This window comes from Microcebus murinus, chromosome 1 (genome assembly GCF_040939455.1).
Source record: "Microcebus murinus isolate Inina chromosome 1, M.murinus_Inina_mat1.0, whole genome shotgun sequence".
Classification (NCBI taxonomy): Eukaryota; Metazoa; Chordata; class Mammalia; order Primates; family Cheirogaleidae; genus Microcebus; species Microcebus murinus.
The window spans coordinates 55,637,686-55,661,428 of record NC_134104.1 but is presented as its reverse complement, the minus strand read 5'-3'; the positions used below and the strand labels follow the sequence as shown (position 1 = coordinate 55,661,428).

The window sequence follows — 23,743 nt, the reverse complement described above, 5'->3', positions numbered from 1 at the left end:
TCTGACTCAATCACTCAAGCCTCTCTGCCACACTCCTCACCATGTCCTTCTTGCTTTCTCTAGGATGGTGAATCAGCAACAGTTATTACCAATATTTACCATTTAGGAAGGCTCCTTAAATGGAGCAGCATAACTGATATATGGGAGTCTCTGAGAAACCATAAAAACTTAGCAGTTTGGATATTGCCCTTTCACTTCCTTTCTAACCCATCTGGCTAAGATGATTCAGAAAAATAAACACACATACACACTCATGCTTATAAAGAAAACTTCTCTGATAAGTTGGCTGGGTAGACACTTTCCTCTTGTGATATATGGTAATTTAATTAAGGCACTGAGCACAGCAACCTATTAAGGCTATAAGTGTTCTAACAGTTAGCTTGAGACCTCAGTGGACCCAAACTAGTGGTGAGTATTATTACTTCAGCAACTAAATGAGAGCAGCGAGCATTTGAGAAGCTGCCCACAGTCAATCTTTAGAGAATGGCAAAGAGGGGCCGCAGGATAAGGTGCATGAATTACAGACATTGAATCTGTCCTAAGCTGGAAAGGACTGCAAAGGAATCTAACGTGACTGGAAGACCAAGGGAAAGTATTAACACTAACTTGTGGGGAGACATTCACGAGCTTTGGATTTGTCCCCTCACTGTATATTCAGACTCATCCAGGAATCCTAGACCATGGAAAACCTCCGCAGGGCAGATGTAGGGGCTTCCCTCAAATTTACCTACACACCCCGACCTTTGTGCATATTGCAAAAGATGTCCCCTCTGGGTGGAGGAATTGCAAAAAGGCATAACTTCTAGGTGGACCAGTTCTAGGCTCGTATAACCCCCAGGCCTGAATTTGTAGTCTGGGGAGCTAAGGGCAGCCTGGAGTTCAGCTCCTGCTCTTATCCCTTGGCTGGTTGCCCTGGTGCAGGACAGACCCATGCAATCTTCCTTCAGACAGTTGTCTATGAGCTGGCACAGTGGGATGTGCATGTGTGTGTCCTTGCTGTCATAAAAATGAATCACTTTAGATAAAAGGAAACATAAAATAAGGCAGAATTTTTGGGCCAGGCATGGTGGCTCATGCCTGTAATCCTAGCACTCTGGAAGGCCGAGACAGGAGGATGGTTTGAGCTCAGGAGTTGGAAATCAGCCTGAGCAAGAGCGAGACACCGTCTCTACTAAAAACAAAACAAAACAAACAAACAAAAAAAAACCAGATAGAAATTATCTGGACAACTAAAAGTATACATAGAAAAAATTAGCCACGCATGGTGGTGCATGCCTATAGTCCCAGCTACTCAGGAGGCTGAGGCAGAAGGATTGCTTGAGCCCAAGAGTTTGAGGTTGCTGTGAGCTAGGCTGACGCCATGGCACTCTAGCCCGGGCAACACAGTGAGATGCTGTCTCAAAATAAATAGATAAATAAGGCAGAATTGTTCCTCTGTAGGGGGCAAACCTAGCAAACCTATCAGAGTTTGAAAAGGGCCCATACTATCTAGTTGATCCTGTCTGCCTCATACATCCTCCTTTCCCCCTTTATAAGGTGGGCCCTGTTTCTTTTAGAGCAGGTAGAGAGCATCACAAAACAGGGACAACAAAACCCTTCTCCAATCCAACCTTTCAGAGTTTTCAGGAGGCTTGAAGAGATGGTCTACACAAACCCTCTCTGTGGACCCCAAAGCCCTATATCAACACAAGTTATCCTCCTCTGCAGGTAAGGGCATGACCATTCATTCACACACACACCTGCTTCGTGCCTTCGCCCCCAGCCAGTGACCCAGCACTTCTCCCCGCTGCGCACTTTCTGGCTGGCGGGAGGAATGCATATTGGCTGAATGAGCTGCTTCAGGGCCTCAGGCCAGGCGATACTGAGCTGCAGCAAAGCAATGTCATAGTCAAAGGTCTGACTGTTATAGTACTCGTGGACCACAATTCTTCTCACCGGGGAGACAAACTTGGCATTTCCCTGCGCATACATCCCGAGGTGGGCAGTCCACGGTGTGGGGTCTGACAGCCTGGTAGAAAAGGAATGAAGCACAAAGTTGGTAGCTTGAAGAACCATATGTGCTTTGGAAACAAGCACTCTAGAGAGAGATGAGGGCTGAGAAAGGAAAGCCCGCCTTGCTTCCAGTGTCTTGTCACAGCCACTGGCTCTGTCCAGGGAGGTGGCAAGATGCACAACTCTGAGCTTCCCTTGTCTCCTTAGTAAAACCAGAGATGAAATAAGCTGTGGTGATGGTGGTGAGCCACAGCTATGTTCCAGAAATTTCCCTCAACAACACCCTAAGGAAATGCTTGAAAATTTTCTTGCCACTGGTATTTCATGAACCGCACCCAGGTCGAGAATGTTGGTAACTAGAATTAGTTACATTCTTCCTATTCATGCTGAAAATGGCATTTGATGGAGACAGACAGGCCAAAGGTGGGAGTCTGGGGCCCTACTAGCAAATCCAAATTACTTGAATACCAAGATAGATTAGAAATCAAAGTGTTATAAGCAGGAATTCAATGAAATTACTTCTTGCAAACTACTGGAAGCTTTAAAGATCACTGTTCTAACTGCTCAAGTGTCACCATTCACAGGGCACCAACAGCCCCTCCTCTGTCAGTCTTTCCAGAATCCTTCTTTTTTTTTTTCTTTTTTATTTCAGCATAGTATGGGGGTACAAATGTTTAGGTTAAGTACATTCCTCTTGCCCCACCAGAGTCAGAGCTTCAAGCGTGTCCATCCCCTACACAGTGCACGCCACGCCCATTATGTGTGTACACACTCAACCCCTCGTCCCCCCTCCCACCTGCCCCACACCTGAATGAATGTTGCTACTATATGTTCACATAAGTATTGATCAGTTAATACCAATTTGATGGTGAGTACATGTGATGCTTATTTTTCATTCTTGGGATACTTCACTTAGTAGAATGGGTTCCAGCTCTATCAGGATAATACAAGAGGTGCTGTATCACCATTGTTTTTTGTGGCTGAGGAGAACTCCATGGTCTACATGTACCACATTTTATTAATCCACTCATGTATTGATGTGCACTTGGGTTGTTTCCACATCTTTGCAATTGTGAATTGTGCTGCTATAAACATTCAAGTGCAGATGTCTGTTTTATAGAATGTCTTCTGTTCTTTTGGGTAGATGCCCAGTAATGGGATTGCTGGATCAAATGCTAGATCCATGTATCACTTTAAGGTATCTCCATATTAATTTCCACAGAGGTTAAACTAGTCTGCAGTCCTACAAGCAGTGTATGAGTGTTCCTTCTTATCTCTCCACATCCACACCAATATTTATTGTTTGGGAACTTTTTGATAAAGGCCATTCTCACTGGAGATAAGTGATATCTCATTGTGGTTTTGATTTGCATTTCCCTGATGATTAGAGATGTTGAGCATTTTTCCATATGTTGCTTAGCCATTTATCTGTCTTCTTTTGAAAAGTTTCTGTTCATGTCCTTTGCCCACTTTTTGATAGGGTTGTTTGATTTTTTTCTTGCTGATTTTTCCTGACTGAGTTCTATATAGATTCTAGTTATCAGCCCTTTATCGGATGTGTAACATGGGAATATTTGCTCCCATTCTGTAGGTTGTCTGTTTGTTCTCGTGATAGTTTTTTTGGCTATGCAGAAGCTTTTTGATTTGATCAGATCCCATTTATTTATTTTCGTTGTTGCTGTGATTGCCTTTGGGGTCTTCTTCATAAATTCTTTGCCTATGCAAATGTCTGTAAGAGTTTTTCCAGCATTTAGTCCTTCCAGAATCCTAATCTTGCACAAGTCACAGAGGGGCTTATAGTCTCCATGTGAGGCTTCCATTTCCACCAGCGTAGCAGTGTGGGTGAAGAGAATGTGGAAGCCCAAAGAGTGTGGTCTTAACTGAGATCTCATGAGTGGCACTGGACACCCAAAAAAGTGTTAAGGCTAACACATTATTTGGAGCAGTTTCACAGCATAAAACAATAATGATCAAACAGATGTGAAGCTATTTTAGTAATTAACATAAATCCTATGGTTTCCACAAGAAACAAAAACTAAAATTGTATAACTTCACTGAAATACTCTACTTAAAAAAATTCAGAAGGAGAAATGAATAACATTTTTTTAAAATCTAAGATTCAGTAGATTCCAAATAAGTTTAAATTTTAAGTGAGGCTATTTTCTAAGCTTTCCTTTCACCCTTAGCTGGAAGAGCATTTGTCCCATAATAATCCTATTGGTAAAGACAGAAAGAGCCCTTCCAAAGCCAGTTCTAATGGATCCTTCCAGGACTCCCCTCCTAATTTGGAAAGAGCTCCCCAGACTCCAGCCATTTTCCATGCCTGTTGTTCTCTGCATTCTGCACACATTCTCAGAGGTTTGCTCCCTCTGACTTGAAAGCTCTATATTATTTTCTCAGCCTTAGTAAAAGCCTATTCATTCTTGACATTTCCTTTGTTTTATTTTTTCTTTATATCAATAATACCAAAAAAAAAAAAATGTTTGGCACACAACTGATAGCCCCCCCAAAAAAAAAGAAAAAAGAAAAAAAAATCAACTGAATTGATTGAACGTTTCCAGCAGGGAGCTTCTTCCCACAATTTGAGGGCAGCTGTATGGACTGTGGTCAGAGAGTGCCTCTTGAGAATGAGGATTGTGATGTCCTACCTGTTTCCATGGAAACAGTGGGCCGCAGAGAGAAGCCACTCCCTGGAGATGACTGAGGCTCCGCAATAGGCAGATCCAACAAAGTGGAGGCTGACTTGCCAGGGCCAAGCCCCCTCCAGGGTGTCTGTGCCCCCGATGATGCGGTGAAGGGTGGAGGAACTCCTGCTGCAGCCTTTGGTAGAGGAAAGTGCATATGTGATTTGAGGGTAGACTTGGAAGAAAAACTGGAAATTAAGTCAGGTTTAGTGCTGGCTGGGAACAGACTCACTGGGTAAGCAAATTGAAATTTCTTGCTTATCTGGAGGAGAGAGAATATGTGGGTCTGTCTAAAACCAGTACCAAGAAAACAGCCCCTCCTTCCTGAAACATGCCCTGACACAGAGTCTACACAATAATGCATGTGAGGGAAGGAGGGGACTTACAGTAAGAGCTAGACTGATACAAACAGCAGCCTGTGGAGTAAGGTTGCTAGGTAGAGGAAACTCTATGTTCCAAATATAACAAAAGTGAGACTGTCTTTCAAGTTGTGCTGATGTGAGAGAAAGCATTTGGGAGATAAATTATAAGTCCAAGGCAAATGAAAACCTACTAAGAAAAAACTAGTTATCAGAGCAATTATTTTCCAGTGTAAATAGTATTGGTAAAAAGATATAATTAACATGTAGCCGCATGGCCAATTAGAGGCCTTGTGACTAATAAGAACATATGCCAGATTAATTATTGGGTCTTAGCTAAAGAAAAAATCAGCACTTGATATTGTTTATAACCTAAGGCATAACTAACAAAGTCATACACTGTGTTCCAGTAACTATTTTCTCATGGGTTTTTAAGATCTTCTCCCTTGATTAGATTTACTGCAAAGTGAATGCTCTCAGTATAAAAATCTAGTGCATTAATGCTGCTATCAAGAAGACAGAATCCACTGAAGAGTTTTTAGTTCTGAGAAACAATTTCAGACTCATTCACCAATATTTACTATTCTTCCTTGGGCCTGTGGCAACCTCTGCCAGGGGAATTACACAATAAGGGAATGAAAATGATAAAAAAAAAACAAAACAAAACAAACAAACAAAAACAAGTAAATAGAATACTAGAATCAGAAGGAATGAATTTCTACTCACTGCAGCCTTCTTCGTCACTTCCATCCGGACAATCCACTGTTCCATCACATTTTGCATTTTGTTTCCTAAAGCAAATGTCATTACCACACTTAAAAGTTCTGTTGTTGCATGGAATACCTAAAAATGAACAAAAGAAGAAACAGCTTTTCCTAACCAAAAATAGAGCTGAGTGAATGACAATGAACACTCACTGCAAAGGATGGTTTAGCCATAGGATTGGCTTTGCTGCTCTGGGAAAAATGGCAGAGAGAAACGAAACAACCCACAGCGACCTGCTCCTTCACCTAAGCAGAGCCATTCAAAGGCAGGTAGGGAGGCACATCTGTTGAGGATCAACCGCCTCTCCTTTCTTCCACTGTAGGCGACATATAAAGGAATTGGCCACGTCAGTGGCTTTAAGTTGTGGCCTCTTTGCCTATTACTCTGTCTTATTCTCCAAGAAAGTTTCTGAGCAAAAATCACAGCCACACTCAGTCCTTTTATATTATTAAGGAGGAAAATGGACAGATTTGTGAATTATAGCACAGTTGTTTCACAGCCAATAGGAGGTTTGTGTTTCTGCAAGGCAAGAATAGAACGTGTCCCATCACAGTATCTGGCAAGTTTGTCTGTATCAAGTCCTCAGTATCTTACAATCTAAAGCAGCATTAAAAGCAAGTAAGCAATGAAAACCTGCCAGTATTCACATATGAACACATACACACACACACATTCCACCCCATTTGGAGTGACCGACTATCTCAGTTTGTCTGGAACTAAAAGGGCTCCCAAAACGAGGGACTTTCAGTGCTAAAGCCTGGAAAGTTCCAGGAAAACTGGGACAAGTTGATTGTCCTAACCCAGTAGAAGTACTTTGATTGTGATTTAGATGAGTTTTATAGGAAGAACAGCAGAGTGTATAGGACCCTTCCTACTTTGAGTGCAGTTCTGCTCGTCCCGGCCATTCTCACAGTCCCTGACGCCATCGCAGACCAGAGGGCCGTGCTGCCTGAAGGAGCTGGCATTGCAGGCAGGCTTCAGGCTCACTAGAAAGAGAAAAGAAAGCTCATGAGCCTGAGACATCAGCTGGGTTCTCTGATGACCAGGAGAACCCTTCAATAGCTGCAAATCATTCAGATGACTTAAATAGAATAAAAGGCATATTTTCCTTAAGACTGGCACTTCTATGAGGAAAACCAGATGTTTAAACTTTGGAGGAAGTTCCTAGCACTTAAGTTTATCAGATCTGATTTTTGCTTTTGTATAAAACTGTTGAACTCTGGTGGCTTATTTATTTAATTACAATTAAGTGTATCATGAGTAAGTTAAGGAAAATAAAAATAATAAGCTGTTACCTAAATTCAACTTGTCTACCTTCCTAAACAAAGTAGGAGTATCCTGAGACTGAGGCTTTTGTCTTATTCGTCTCTTTACCTCAAGCCCCTGACCAAATAGTAGGTGCTCACTAAAGGTTTGTTGAATGAATTAATGTGAGATATGTAAATGAATGTGAGATATTAGAGGACAACAGACTTGTGGTCTGTGTGTAAAGAAAACTCTTTAAAATTATTTTATTCTGAGAGATCCATTACCTAAATTAGCAAATTTGCTAATTTAGGGAATTCATGGAATATTTTCATGAATTGCCTTTACATCAATAACAGGCATAGTATATTGGCATTTTAGAAGGTATGATTCCTTAGACATTTTAGACATTTCGGTTTTTTGAAAAGTTATTAGTTTTGTTATCTACTCCTATTTTTTTCAGAGGTATCTCTTGTGAGGAGCAGAAGGGAGGACATTGCTGCCCTGAAATAGTTCCTTAAGTCTCCTAAGCTATTCTCCTAGAGAATAGCTCAAAAAAATGGCACAATGAGAAATAATGATTACCAAAAAATAGTTATTATAAAATAATACTAATTATTTTTATTTGGAGCATCAGAGCAGAGAATAATAATGTAAAAAAACTTTAGTTACTAGATAATGGCCAGTATTTATTTTCTTTAGAAATAGAAGACTCTATACATTTAAATGGTCAGTGAACCTTAAGTTAAGAGGATTTTTTGTTTGTTTTGTTTAGTCAATAAGAAAAGAAGGTATAGAGTCACAGGTTATTGTTTCATTAGTATAATTTTTCACAAGTAGTATGTTAGCTATTATAGTATATTTACTATCATATTTCCCCAAGGATATGGAAACGAGTAAATGGCATCATCATCATAACTGTGTTTGAATTAAACACTCTGGACCTTCAGGAGAAGGTATTGCCAGTGGTGTCACATTATCCAGTGAGCTGTCCTTCCTATATGGCTCCCTGAAACTGGAGATAGATGTAGGAAGGTGGTTCAAATAGTTATGAAAAACCAAGATTGAGATTCTCCACTCAAAATAAGAATATCCAGTACCTCACACTTTTGTCATTGCCAATCTGAAGTCAATGCAAACTATACAGGTTTTTTTAAAAGCAACAAAACTTTCTCTTTTATTTACAAACAACAGTAGGACTCTATAAATGAGCATGCTGAAAGAGTTTATTTCTGAGCTTCTCTCTGGATGGATATATTTGCTTTCAAAGAGGATTGTTGTATTTAAGATTGTGGTGGAATAAGTTATTAGCCACTGATCTTCACTCCCTGTGGTAGCATCATGCACCCCACCCTTGCCATGGCCCCAAGGTGTGCAGAGTAAACTTTCCCATGCCTTGACTTTGCTGTGCAGCTTGCTTTGACCAGGGGAATATGATACACTACAGTGTGCCAGTTCCAAGCCCAGGCCTTAAGAGGAACCCCGTTTGTGCTCACCCCTTCTTTGCTTCCACCAGTGCCATGACTAGCCCATTGGCTCAATAAGCGAAAGAGCCATAAAGAGTAGACCTGATCCTGACCTGGGAAGAAACAATCCCAAGAGGACCCAGTGCTTGAAGCAGGGCCACCCATATGAGCTCAGCCTAGGTCAGTCATATCCCAGACAACACATGGGCGCATGATCGAGAATAACTGTTGAAAGCCACTGAGTTCTGGAGGTAGTTGGTTACTCAGGGATAGATAACAGACACAAAGACCAAGGGTAGACAGCAGCAGCAACAGCCCTGTGAAGTTGCCTGTCCATAAGAAAGTCACATGAAAAGCTTGAATACCCACCACAGAAAAGTTCGTCACTTTCATCAAAGCAGTCGTTTACACCGTCACAGCGCTGGGCCTGAGGGACACACAAACCGGAGGAGCATCTGAAAGATCCAACAGGGCAGGCTACAGGCAATACAAAATAGAAAACCTTGGGTGGGACCCTGAAAATCACCAGACCACACTAGCAAAGAAATAGGAAGCGTTCAGTGGTAGAGAGTTGAAAGGGTAGCGGTGGTAATTATAACATCACATCAAGGCTGTTGGAATTGCAAGACAAAAATACAGAAATTAGAAGAGCAAAGAAGAAAGCAATCCACCAGAAGCTCTGAGCGAACATTATATCCAGGCACAAGCATTATATACATGCACAAGCAAACTTATTACTAACTCCATGGCCTTTACTCGGCTCAATGGCCTTATAGTATACTTGAAAAATGTAGGCCAGGTGTGGTGGCTCATGCCTGCAATCCTAGCACTCTGGGAGGCCGAGGCAGGCAGATTGCTCGAGGTCAGGAGTTCGAAACTAGCCTGAGCAAGAGTGAGACTCCGTCTCTACTATAAATAGAAAGAAATTAATTGACCAACTAATATATATAGAAAAAATTAGCCAGGCATGGTGGCACATGCTTGTAATCCCAGCTACTTGGGAGGCTGAGGCAGCAGGATTGCTTGAGCCCAGGAGTTTGAGGTTGCTGTGAGCTAGGCTGATGCCACGGCACTTACTCTAGCCTGGGCAAAAGAGTAAGACTCTGTCTCAAAAAAAAAAAAAAATGTGAAAGTTGGAAGATTTCAAGGGTCCAGCATGCTTAATGTGGGGTCTTTAGAGTCCCCTAGGGAATTATAAATGGACTTCTGTTGTCTCTGAATCCCTGTGATCAGATACATTATTCTGTATATCTTTAATTACATTTTCAAGTGGTCTTTGTTCCAAAATATATTAGTCACCACTGATCATATCACATTGGACTTAAAGAGGTTAGTGACTGGCTTCATGACTCCAGACTCCTGCCTCCTACCTCCCTGTCCATCATTCTTTCCACTTCAACCAGGCTGCTCAACAGTAATTCCTTCCCTGCCTGATCTTGCATCGTTAATCCTGAGTTTGTTGTTAAATATTAGAGAAATAATAAATCCTTCCTCTCTTTGTGTTTAAAAAAAAAAGGAGAATGCATGATCAAGTCAAACTCTCACACAGTGGATAGATGAGCCACTTGAAAATAGTCATTAAAAAACAATTAAAAATAATACAGCTTACTGATTTACCTGTGACTCTGGAAACGAATATTCTGATATTCAGGGTGTAATATTCTGAATCCAGAAGAAGATATTTTGGGGATTGGCAAAGATGGAGCTCAAGTCATGCCCTCCTGAGACCCTCAGTGGATAACCTCCACTTTTGCTATTTTAAAACGGGTGGAGGATTTCCTGAGCAGGTCATGATCTACTCTCTCCAGCTAATAACTTCCCTCAAACATTGCCATTCTCACTGTCCGCTTCCTGGCCTTTCTTCCACAGTTTTCAGTGTGAGCAAGTTCACCATTCTGAGGGTTGACATTTGAACTCTCTCCACCAACCAGCTCTCCCTGTGCAGCACAGGCCAAAGTGGTCATGACTGTTGGCCTCAGACCCACTCTACATGTGCATACATGTCATACAGAGAATTATGGCTGGCAGGAACAACAGCAAACCAAATAATGGGGCTTGTCTTATATTTTAGGAATGATGTAAGAAATTATTTTTCAACTATTAATCAGTAATATCAAAGAGTTATTTCTTTTATAATTTAAAATACAGTAGCAATAACTATATACTTTTATTTAGTATTTATTATCTTTATTTTTATTACATATGTACTTATGTATTGTAAAAAATAAATATGTAAAAAGAAATATTAAAAAATAAAGTAGTGTTCACTTGTTAAATTCTCAAAGTTTAGAGTTACAAAGCATTAGCCTCCCTTTGGCTATTTACTAAGGTCTCTCTAAGGAGCTGATGGCAGGCTCACGTTGACTGATGTTGTAACTGCCGTATTCCACCACAAGCGGCTTGTCGGAAAGCCTGGAACTGCACTGCAGCTGAACGTGAACCAGAGGGCTGGGCACTCGGAAAATCGTCTGGTGATCCATGTAGGAGCCACAGTACCTGAGGAGACAGGAGTCAGGAGGACACATAGCTTGGGGTTCAGCCGACCGCATTCCTGCCGACGGTGAATTCACTAATACTTTGGTCTTTTGGATGTCATAAGCAGAGACGCTCATGTAGAGTTAATGGTAGTTACTCATTCTATTCTCTGGGACTATGATTAACTTCTGCCCCCTCAATTTTCTCCTCTGCTAAATAGAACAATGACAGTACCATCAACCTGTTGTTTTCTTCACCAACACTTAGGGTCAGAAGAAACATGTATCTCATTGTCCAGTCCTCTTTTCCTTTCTCAGGGTGAAAAACTGCATAACCCCGCCTGGACAATGTAGCTAAACCCCATCCCTACAAGAAATAAAGAACATGAGCTGGGCATGGAGGTGCATGCCTGCAGTCACAGCTACTTGGGAGGCTGAGGTGTGAAGGATCACTTGAGCCTAGGAGCTTGAGGTTACAGTGAGCTATGATCACGCTGCTGCATTCCAGCCTCGGGAACAGAGTGAGACCTTGTCTCAATAAATAAGTGAATAAATAAATAAACTGTGTAAGAAGAATTGTATGCATTTGTTTAAAAGCCTCTCTCCCCAATGGAATCCATGAGCTCAGGTATGCAGAGAATTCCAGCAACACCTACAGCAAAAGACAACATTATTTCAATCTACACTGAAATCTGATGTGTGCTTCAGGACTTGTCCTTGGCATAATTTCAAAGAACTAACATCTATCTGCAATATTTTCCTACCTCAATTGTTTTACTTCTCATTACTTAGTGTCCTCCAGGTTCCCAGGTTCTCCTTTTGAGAAAATATCCCTCCTGTTAATAACTCTTACTGCATTAGCACTGTGGTTAGCAGAGCATGGAAAATTATTATATTGCAGTCCAATGATAAGTTAGTCCACTGCCCTGTGTGGGTAAGGCTTTTACCACAGTGAAATCTGCAGGGATTTTTTTCTAATTTTATTCTAGAGACAGAGTCTCACTCTGTTGCCCTGGCTGGTGTCGAACTCCTGGCCTCAAGTAACTCTCCCATCTTGGCCTCCCAAAGCTCTGGGACTATAGATGTGAGCCACTGCACCCAACCCAAACCTGCAAGGTCTCAATGGGAGACACAGAGCAGATGCAACATTTGGGGCTGGGGGGGGGGGGTGACGTTCCCCTCTGGAACCTGTGAATGTCAAGCACTCTAGGCTCCCAAAGCACCTGGGAACCCTCATGTTCCATGGATCAGATGCTAGCATTCAGGAACACAAAGAATCTATGATTTTAAGCTTGAAGAAGGAAAATATGCTTATTATTCAGGAAGAATCTTTCACAATTGGCTGAAGTTCAGGAACTGATGAGCTGATAGGCCAGTTGCTGGGATACAAAGAAGAGACAGCAGCTGCAGGTGGCTGCCTGGCAGAGCAGGAGCCAGGGTCCGAGAGGCCCCTGGGAGCCAAGCCTAATTTCTGCAGCCAGAGTCTACTCTAGTAAGTTATCCTGAGATCAGAATCCTGTACACTGAAAACAAGATGATTATGTTATCTCTGTAGCATAGTGATTTTCTTTGTGTTTACCATTAACATTTCGTAGGGTTTTCTTGTATGTTAGGAGGGAATCAAGAGGACAGAGATCTGTGCATCCATGCTCAGGGTGGAGTCTAAAGGAGTAGAGTATGCAACAGGGCATGATGTGGCTTGTGGAGTGAAAGTTTAAAAGTGAAATATTGGAGAAACTCAGAGAATCAGTTTCTATGTACAGACATATCACAAGTAAGGAAACGGAGTCATAAAGAAGAGAAGTAATTTGGTAAATTTCAAACAGCAGGTAAGCAGAACCAGTTGGCCTGATACTAAACTCTAGCACTTTCTAGCTTACCAAAGGCCCCCCCTCCAAAGCTTTGCTCTGCGAAAGCTTTGTGGGAAGGCTGTCTGTTTCCTCAGGGATGACACACCGAAGCCCTGAGCACGCACACCTCTTCCCCAGGCTCTATGAGAGACCATTAGTGTTCCTGTAGTCCACAGTACTTTTTCCTCCTTCCCCACTGCAGCCCCAATTCCCTCAGGCTAACTTCTCAGCCAGGTATCCGATTAGCTCTATTAGAACCTTTCCTTTTGAGATGAAAAAGCCTGATTATAGGAAGGATTGGCACTTTAAACTCTGAGGGTACAAGCAGCATAAAAGAACTTGATAGGATTTCAGCCAGCCCACAAGACTATCTGAAGGGAAAGTATTTGGGTCAGAGAGCTTTCCCGGTATTGCTTAGGAGGAGACCCTACTTGTATCTACTGTGGCAGCAACAAACACATCCTGGCTTGTTGTGATGTGGAAATAAAACAGGACCTCATTTTCAAAGTACAGCTCTGCCACAGGCTTACAACTTGACAAAAGTTTTACAAAGATAGGTTTTCTGATTCTGTATTTTAATTAAATACCAAACTACAGTATTTTGAAAACCTTAGGGCACATTCTATAATATTTATCCATCCCATGTCATTTTGAAAGCAGTCCATTAGTCACATTAATAACAGCTAATTTTTTTTGCTGTGTATTTTATCAAACGCTTAATAAACACCATATTAAGTAGGAGTCATTACCTCATTCACAGACTGAAATCAATGAGATTAAATAATTTGTCCTACTTAATATAACTACTAAATGACAAGGCTGGAATGTGAACTCAAGTCTTCTGATTCCTACAAAATTAGATGCTCTATTCAATTATACTCCCCAAAGTAGTACAGTCTACATTTTAATAATGGATCCAAGAATGCCTTTAAATCTGATTGAGCCTATCTATTCCAATGAAGACAGCACCAATTATTATTTTTCAAGTAATATTTCCAAAAGAACTGAAAGAAGGTTGTTTAAGAAAAGCACTTAGAGGCCAGGCGCAGTGGCTCACGCCTGTAATCCTAGCTCTTGGGAGGCCAAGGCGGGCGGATTGCTCAAGGTCAGGAGTTCAAAACCAGCCTGAGCAAGAGCGAGACCCCGTCTCTACTATAAATAGAAAGAAATTAATTGGCCAACTGATATATATATAAAAAATTAGCCGGGCATGGTGGCTCATGCCTGTAGTCCCAGCTACTCGGGAGGCTGAGGCAGAAGGATCGCTCGAGCCCAGGAGTTTGAGGTTGCTGTGAGCTAGGCTGACGCCACGGCACTCACTCTAGCCTGGACAACAAAGTGAGACTCTGTCTCAAAAAAAAAAAAAGAAAAGCACTTAGAAAGGGAAGATTACATGCAGAGAATAGCAGTGAGCAAAGAAGTAGCAGGTAAATCCTTTAACCTTACCGGATTTTGCTATGAAAGTGAACTGAGAAGCTATTCATCTGCTTCAAGAAAAAGCATCCTGTATTTTTGAATACCTATTCAATATCTACTGAATACCTAGTATAGCTTTAGATACAAATAAACAATAATTAAAGTAAAAATTAAGAGTAAGAGTGAGGACCTAGGTTGGTTCAGGAAGCCCACACATCCACATTTCTCAGGTTTCTTTCTGATCAGATCAGCTTCGACCCATTTCCCAGCATCAGGATTAAGCCTGGCCAATTAGGTGTCTCTTACCCCACAGAATTGGCTAGTGGTCTCTACTTTTTGTACTATCAGAACCCCAATTTATTATTTTCCCCCATGGCTCAAGATTTGAAAACTTTATCTGTCAAATACATTTGTGAAATGTAGAATATACACACCCGTAACCCAGCAGCATAGTGGTAGGGGGCAAAAGCCCTAAGACACGGGGTTGAATCCTGTCTCAATCTCTCATGAGCAGAGTGGCTTTGAGCAAATCGCTTAACTCCTATATCCCTCAGTTTCCCTATCTGTAAATGATAAAGTGCAAACTCTTTGAGGAAAAGGAACCACAGCTGTGAACCTTTGGTCAGATTCCTCACATATGGAAATCACTTACATGTGCTCGTTAATTTCCCACCATCCATGCTCACAGCCTTTCACACTCTTCTTAGTTATTGAATAGTTATGGAATTTCAGTGCTATGCCAAGAGTTGACAAGGGAGTCTGTGAAAAACAAACATTAAGTAAAAAAAAAAAAAAATGCTTCTATCAAAGTACATGTTTCAAGCTAAAATGTCCTCGCTCACTCAGTGCTCATCTCTATGGCTTGGTTTAAGGCTGCTCTACTCCTGATGCCCTGTGGTCGTTAGTGGGGTGAACCAGTCCCCCTGAACAAAGCGAGCTGAGGTGGAGAGCTTAACAGACAAGGAAGTGGGCAGCTGGGGACTCACAGTAGCAGCTGTTGGGCCCCAGGTAGAGCTGGGTGACAGGCTACACATCAACATCTCTGGATTTCAGTTTCCTCCTGTTAGATGAACTTAACTTTGAAAACACCCGCTTGTTGATGAGTGTAAGCATTTTCCTCTTTTGATGTAAATAATGGCACAGTTTATTTAAAGCATCATTCATATTCTTTAGATAAAGGAAAAATAAATCAGCATCATCTTCATATTAAACTTGGGTATTCTGAAGGCTGTTATGAGTCACCCCTGGGTCTTTTCAGAAGCAGTCAAGCAACAAAGAGCTGCTTATTTTTTTAAAAAAAAATAGTGTCTTTTGTAGCAACAACAAAGAGCTGCTTATGTGTGTGAGCAAATGTACGCACGCAAACACGCACGCGCACACACGATGCAAGTGACCTTTTTATTGCATTATGCAATATGCACATACATTATGTCTGATATGTCAAAGTTTTCCTTTGGATCTTTACTTTGACCCAGGAATTATTTAAGAGAGGGTTTTTACATTAAGAGAGTTGAATTGTGGTTTACCCATCAAGTTTTCTAATTCTTTTTGTTTGTTTGTTTTTTAGACAGAATCCATTCTGCCATCCTGAGTAGAGTGCAGTGGCATGATCATAGCTCACAGCAACCTCAAACTTCTGGGTTCAAGCAATCCTTCTACCTCAGTCTCACAAGTAGCTGGGACTACAGGCATTTATGCTCTGCTAATTTTTTTCTATATATTTTTAGTTGGCCAATTAATTTTTATTTTTAGTAGAGACGGGGTCCTGCTCTTGTTCAGGCTGGTTTCGAACTCCTGATCTCAAGTGATCCTCCCACCTCCGCCTCACAGAGTGCTAGGATTACAGGCATGAGGCACTGCACCTGGCCTATTTCTTCACATTAAAAAAAATGAAAGCTGAGAGACAGTATCTTAAGTAACCAATGTAAATTTTATAGTGTAAGAACATCTTCCAATGCAACGCTCTACCAAGAAGCTTGCCTGGGCATTTTCAGTATGTTCCACTGCTTCAAAGTAAAATTGTTTTATATATACCACCACTGTCCAATCCACGGAATTATAGTGAAAGGAAATAAGTCCCCTTGCACACTGATTCCACTGACACAGAATTGCACACAATTCTACATTTGTACACAGATTGGTCAAGGGCAGCTACTTGTATTAACCTGCTTGACAAATAGGGTGATGAGTTGCAGTTTCACAAAGCATTGTAAGCTATTTCAACAAAGGAACAAAAAAATAAGTACCCTACTTCCTTACATGTTCTGTATTCTCAGTTTCTGTTCCCCACCCTCTACCTTTGTGTTGGGAACATTAACCAAGGAAAGGGAGGAATAATCCTCATCTGCACCTGTAACATTGAAATATTTCTTTAGTCAGTGATGGTAACAGGATGCAGGACAGACCCTATCTTTTAGTCACCCACAATATGTCTGGAGTTTTATACACACAACCCAAGAACCCACCTCAGATAACCCTGGAAGTTTCTGTGGCAAAGATGTATCATATTTCCTTCACAGAAGCAGGGAAAGAGGGGCTCCCTTCTGGGACTTCCATCCGTTTCCTAAGTGATATGAGGAGGTGACCCGCATGGCCCCTAGGAACCCCTGCTTATGTCTGGTGGACTCAAATTGTATGGTGCTGGCTCGATGACAACTGTGACCATTCAAAGAACTACTCTATTTTCTTTTTCTAAGATTTTATGACAAAATTTATTGGGATACAAAGAAGGAAGGGAGAGGCAGGTAAATGTTCAACTAAGTGATTGTTATGAAATGCAGGGAAGCTGAGCATCTTTAGAACCCAGAAAAGGAGGAGGGGGCAGAATTTATGCACGGAGAGGCATGATTCCTTCTGGTCCTCTCTGGGTCACTTTCTATTTGAGTGACCTCTGGCAAATGTTTTGCTCATCTCTGTTCCCTTATCTATAAAATGTGGCAAGAATATCTCTTCCGCATAGATATGTGCTTTGAAGGGCAAATAAAAATACAGTGCTCAAAACACTAAAGTGCTGGCCCGGCGTGGTGGCTCACGCCTGTATGTAATCCTAGCACTCTGGGAGGCCAAGGCGGGCGGATTGCTCGAGGTCAGGAGTTCAAAACCAGCCTGAGCGAGATCCCGACTCTATTAAAAACAGAAAGAAATTAATTGGCCAACTAAAAATATATAGGAAAAAAATTAGCCAGGCATGGTGGCACATGCCTGTAGTCCCAGCTACTCGGGAGGGTGAGGCAGAAGGATTGCTTGAGCCCAGGAGATTGAGGTTGCTGTGAGCTAGGCTGATGCCATGGCACTCACTCTAACCTGGGCAACAAAGTGAGACTCTGTCTCAAAAAACAAACAAACAAACAAACACTAAAGTGCTAATCAAACGTAGACAACATATTATAAACTCAACATTCTTTTTTGGTTTTACATATTTATTCCTTCTTCCCTTGTAGTCTGTAAGCTTCATGAGAATAAGGACTTTGCTTATCTTGCTACTCAGTGTCCCCATATGGAGCCTGACATGTAGCAGACATTCAATGAGCATTTGTTCAGTGGGTAAGAGAACTTGGGAGAAGGATCAGATGGACTTTAAGCTGGAGCAGGAGTTAATCCTTCTCAAATAAGACCTTAAAACTCAGCTGAAAGTGAGTTTGCCAATAGGGTTGATTGTACTTTGGTAAATTGGAAATGGGACCAGACACTAAGAAGGATTGAGGAGGATAGCAACCAACCTTTGTATAAAAAACTTTTATCATGACTTGAGTCAATATTTTTGTTACTGAGTCATCCAGCTCATGGTTATTTTTAATAAATTCAAAGCTATTTTACAGGTGAAAAAAATTAATATTTTTTGCACTGATTTCCATTCACAGAAACACACTCTTACACTGATATAGGTGGTTGTTCGAAGCCTTCTGAGAAAGGAACAGCTTTATTTTAACCTCCACACTGAGGACAGCCTTGCTCTCTGGGAAACGGTGCACACCACCAGTTCGTCCCCAGGATTTCCTGTCTCCCCGTCCCCATTCCTCACGCCCCTCGTGGGATGCCCTTATCCTTATAAAGACATCTCTTTCTTCAGCATTTCTAACCCTCAACCCCTAGCAAAACAAAAAGCAATCTGATATTCTTATTTATACTCCAACTAAAAGTCACAACAACTTTTAAGGATTTTCATTTTAACTCTAAGAGTTATTACAGAATCAACATTTATTTTATCTCAAAAGAATTTCAAACATTTGGCAGAGGTTTTGAGAATGGCACCTTTCTTGTTCTGGCTATCATACTAATCATACTAGCCCACGGAGATACATCTACTTTTTGGAGAGGTTGAAGGAACAGAGATTTAATGTCTTTTCCTTTTCTTCCCCCAACCCCTCCTTTCATCTCCTCTTCCCTCTCCTCCTCCCCAACCCTCCGACTCTTGGGTCATCCAAAGCCCTGTTTTTGCTGCCTTGGGCCTTGAGAATCTGGCAATAAGCAAGGGTCCACCACTTTTATCTTTTACTTATTTTGGAAATGTGATCATGATAGAAAATAATTTAATGGTACATGCCATCAGAATATTGACACCAAGTACAGATTTGAGTAATGAAATCATTTTAACTAGTTCACTGTTAGGACTATGCAGAAATAACCATACATGCATCAAGCACCCTCCTGCTGTGGGGTCCTTGCCTCAGGCTCCCTTTGCCTGCAACATTCTTATCCTGATATCCACAAGTTTAGTTTCCTTATCTCTCAGGTTTCTTTCCAAATGCCCCTTGTTGGTGACACTTTCCCTGACTATCCTGTTCAAGGTAATAAATGTCTAACTTGCTACCCTTCACACCCCCACCTCCCACTCAAGCTGTAGAGTTTGCTTCCTTGATTTATTTTTCTCCATAGCATTGTATCACCATGTGACATATTGCCTATATTTACCTTGTTTATCACCTGTCTTCCCCTACTGGAGGGTAAGTTCCATAAGAGCAAAGGGTTTGTTTTTTGTTTCCTTTAATTTCATGTATCCTCAGTGTCTAGAATAGTGCCTGGCCTACAGTAATCATTCAGTAACATACTGAATAAGTACACGCTACATATTGCTTGCCTCTTACGTCTAATTGCTATGCCGCACAATAATGATTTTATATGTATATGCTAAATGAACAATGGTGACACTTGGCCCTATTATCATATGATACTATAGTTGAAGAAAGAAAAATAGTTTACAATCTAAGATTTAACAAAAAGAAGAAATGTCCAATCTAGCACTAAGAAGAGGTGTATATATTCCATATAAATTTGCATATCTGGTTTGCTTACATAACTAAAATATGTACATCGTCCCTCAGTATCTACAGGGGATTGGTTCCAGGAACCCCACGGATACAAAAATCCGAGGATGCTCACGTCCCTTATATAAAATTATAGTATTTGCATGTAACCTACACATATCTTCTCAGATATTTTCAATCATCTATAGATTACTTACAATACCTAAAACAATGTAAGTGCTATGTAAATAGCTATTATGACTTATTAGTTTTATTTGTATTATTTTTATTGTTGTATTATCTTTTACTGTGGTTTTTTAAAAAATATTTTTGATCCATGATTGGTTGAATCTGCAGATATAAAACCTGTGGATATAGAGGGTTGAATGTACTGCCTAATCCAGTTTATTATTTCTTTATTATTCCTATTATAATACTGATGATTAAGAATTGATAAATATGCTCTATCACAATAAAATAATTTTTTATCCTTTAACAATGTCATTTCATTTTTTAATACAAATAAACAAAATCAATCAGAGAAAAAAGTCCCAAACTGCTAAGAGCAGTTCCTTTGTGGGCAGAAGGTTGGAATTACAGGAAAATTTTGTGTTCTAGATAATATATTTTGATAATGTTTAAATTTTATAAAGTTAAGTAATATTCGTTTTGCCATTTAAAAAATAAAAGTAATGAAATTCAAAAATAAAATGCTACTAAAACTATAACAGTAATACTTTTCTAAGATACTGGTAAAACTAGGCTACCTGAAATTTCCAGGTACACTTGCATTTTGGAGGATAGTAGCTCGGGTAATATGGACTGGAAATTTTCCCTTCAAAGCCAGTGATTTCTTTGACCAATATTGTGTTTTCACACTCTGAAAAAGATACCCAGTAACACACAATGATTCACAGCTATGAGATTATGGGGAAAATTTAATTACAAATATATACTTCCTGGATCAAGAAGCTTATAAACTTTTTTTTTTTTTTTTTTTTTTTTTTTTTTTTGAGACAGAGTCTCGCTTTGTTGTCCAGGCTAGAGTGAGTGCCGTGGCGTCAGCCTAGCTCACAGCAACCTCAGACTCCTGGGCTTGAGTGATCCTTCTGCCTCAGCCTCCCGAGTAGCTGGGACTACAGGCATGCGCCACCATGCCCGGCTAATTTTTTATATATATATCAGTTGGCCAATTAATTTCTTTCTATTTATAGTAGAGACGGGGTCTCGCTCTTGCTCAGGCTGGTTTTGAACTCCTGACCTTGAGCAATCCGCCCGCCTCGGCCTCCCAAGAGCTAGGATTACAGGCGTGAGCCACAGCGCCCAGCCAAGAAGCTTATAAACTTTTTGAACTTTGTTTTATTTAAAAAGAAATAGCACCCAACAAATATATAGCTAAAATGCTTGTTCTCAAATTTTGTATTTGTTTTTAAGTCATATATTTTGGCTACAGATCTATAGGATGTTCTCAAAAAACATAATTCTGATCTCAGAGACATGAGCAACAGCTGAACAGCAACTCCTCAGAGGCCTAAGTTTCACTCCACAGACCCCTTCCCCAAGCCCTAAACTGTAATCATTCCGACCTCTTTCCTTTGTTGCTCCAGCCCTAGGGGTGATAGTTGCTTCCTACATGTGTTATATCCATGATACCTTACAGTTCTCAACTTGTCCTTTTTGCCTTTTGAGATGCCTAGTTAACACCTTCATACTAAGTTAACAATTCTTCATTAAATTCACTCGATTAAAATAACTAACATCATCTCTCTCTTCTGACTAGATCCTGTTTTAGAGTCCTTTACTAAGACAACTAGTATAACAGCACAGCCTCCAGAAATATAAGACTAGAGTACCATAGCAAATATTTCTAAAAGTGACTTCTCTTTAATTGGAGAAGACTTACTTTGTTCTGGAATGACCTCAAAATATGCCCGGATTCCTGATAGCTTCCATACACGAGGACATTTAAATGTCACCAACATGAGATTATTTGTAGAAACAAATGATATTAATGTCCTTGTGGGTTCACAAATTCTGAAAGCAGAGAACAAAAGTACATGAATAACAGGTTATTTGAGCAATGGACCTCCATTCAACACTAATTCCACACATTTCCTGGGCTATCCCCTCAGTTTTTATGAATCAGTCTCTGCCAACCAGGTCTTCATCAACTGGTGGCCACAGGGCTCTGTAGATGGATCAGAGCTGAAAAAAGTATAGAAATTTTTGTACAGTAACTACTACCAAAGAATTCTCTTGGACGGCTGTCACTGGACCCTTCTTGAGTACAAATGAGATATAAAGGCAGTGTATTTAATGGCTAAGGTTATGAGCTCTGCCCTAAGGAAAACTAGATTCAAAACTGAATTCTGGCTGGGTGCAGTGGCTCATGCCTTTAATTCCAGCATTTTGGGAGGCAGAGGCTGGAGGATCACTTGAGACCCAGGAGTTCGAGACCAGCCTGAGCAAGTGTGAGACCCCATCTCTACAGAAAATAGAAAAATTAGTTGGGTGTGGTGATTCATGCCTATTGTCACAGCTACTTGGGAGGCTGAGGCAGAAGGATCACTTAAGCCCAGGAGTTTGAATTTGCAGTAGCTGTGATGATGCCACTGCACTCTAGCCCTGGTGCAAGAGCAAGACCCTGTCTCAAAACAAACAAAAAAAGAAAAAACCTCAGCTCCATCACTTAATTGGGTGGAAGATTCTGGGCTTAAATCTTGGTAAGTGCCAGTTTCCCTTCTATGAAATGGGAGTAATAATAATAGTACATCCCTCATAGCACTGTGGTGAGGATTAAATGAAATAATAACTGAATATGTCTGGAAGGATGGAAAGAAGCATAATGATTGAGGACTGGGAGTCAGTGGCAAACTTATTTTTCACTACATATCCTTATATAGTGTTTGGATTTTTAATATGCATATTCATCACCAAAATATAAATACCTACATACATACATAAAGCATTGTTATATACATACATAGACATGGTTAAAAATAATAAAATAATTTGTGTACACTTTCAGCACAGTTAGTAACAAATAGTAATTTTTAAATAAAGCTTACTCATTTGAAGGTTATCAAATATTAAGCAGATGTCTACAATTAAATAAAAAAATTGGGTATATATAAGTATATGTATGGGTAATTAAATATACATGAATGAAAGGATTGATGCTAAAACGTAACAGAAACTTGCTCTGGGTAATGAGATTGTGAAGTAATTGACATTGTTTTCTCTGACTGACATAATTTTCTACAAGAAACATGTGTTATCTTTGTAAGAAAAATTTTTAGTTTTTTTACTAATGCTATGCAATCATCATAGAATTCTCACAATCTATTGAAATGGTAGACTTGCCATGATTGTAATAAATGTAAAATTAAACAGAATGTCTATTATATTTCAGACATATTAGCTGGAATTCTTGCTGTACTGACTTTAAGAGTCTTGTTCTCTACAAATGAAAAACAAACACTGAATCCGATGGGCTCTGGCAAGGGTACTGAAGTATAATGCATACTTAACAGCGCATGAGTCAGTGTTTGACCTGATGAGTGTACACAAAAATGTTTTTTTAAAAAAAAAAATCCAGGAGGAACACAGATACTGTAAAACAAAGACATTGTAAAAAAAAAACTTTTCACCCACCAACAAGAGTGCCTGCGTAGTACCTGTACAGGATGCTGCTCCTGATTGGCAAGAGGGAGTCGTAAATGGTCAGGGAGTCGGTGACACAGTTGTCGGCTTCGATTTGGATGGACTCAATTGAGAGACGAATGAGATAGCCCACGATGGCCACCAGCTTGAAGTGACACATCAGCCTCCCTGAGGTTGCAGAAATCTCCAGAGGGTAGCGGAAGGACAGATGATCCGCATAGATGTACTGAGAGCAGCCTTTGTCTGTGGAGACAGCACTTTTTTTCCCTTTTCTTTCTTTCCTTTTTTTAATTTTTTTATTTTTTAGGAATGATTTTTCTTGAAATCTTTATAGAAAAGCAAAGAGCAAAAGAGGTCCTGTGGGGGACATCTGCTGTCTTTGCCGGCCGAGAGTCCACTTCACTCTCTTCTGATTAACACCCCTGGATTTTGACTTTGAGAAACTATCCCTACCCTGTCTATATAGTTTGGTTGGGGTTAAACCCACCCCTGGTTTCAGAGGTAGGCACATAACCTAGTGTCAAAGAAGGTGGTTCAGGAATGAGCATGCTGTCTGACAAGCCAGACAATGGGAGTCAGCCCCAGG

The 23,743-nt window shown here is 40.5% G+C and overlaps 1 protein-coding gene across 2 annotated transcripts in view; it reads right to left on the bottom strand.

The window, feature by feature from the left end:
- TMPRSS7 (transmembrane serine protease 7) overlaps positions 1–23,743 on the bottom strand; it is a 37,564-nt gene that overhangs the window by 2,342 nt on the left and 11,479 nt on the right. For both annotated transcript variants that reach the window (XM_012787457.2, XM_076007204.1), the window contains 10 exons: positions 23,172–23,400; positions 21,398–21,528; positions 20,262–20,374; positions 14,904–15,010; positions 10,871–11,007; positions 8,881–8,988; positions 6,676–6,786; positions 5,762–5,878; positions 4,641–4,812; positions 1,740–2,008 (listed from right to left, as the gene is read on the bottom strand). In XM_012787457.2, the coding sequence (XP_012642911.2) occupies positions 1,740–2,008; positions 4,641–4,812; positions 5,762–5,878; positions 6,676–6,786; positions 8,881–8,988; positions 10,871–11,007; positions 14,904–15,010; positions 20,262–20,374; positions 21,398–21,528; positions 23,172–23,400 (1,494 nt within the window). The remainder of the gene's footprint in view (positions 1–1,739; positions 2,009–4,640; positions 4,813–5,761; positions 5,879–6,675; positions 6,787–8,880; positions 8,989–10,870; positions 11,008–14,903; positions 15,011–20,261; positions 20,375–21,397; positions 21,529–23,171; positions 23,401–23,743) is intronic.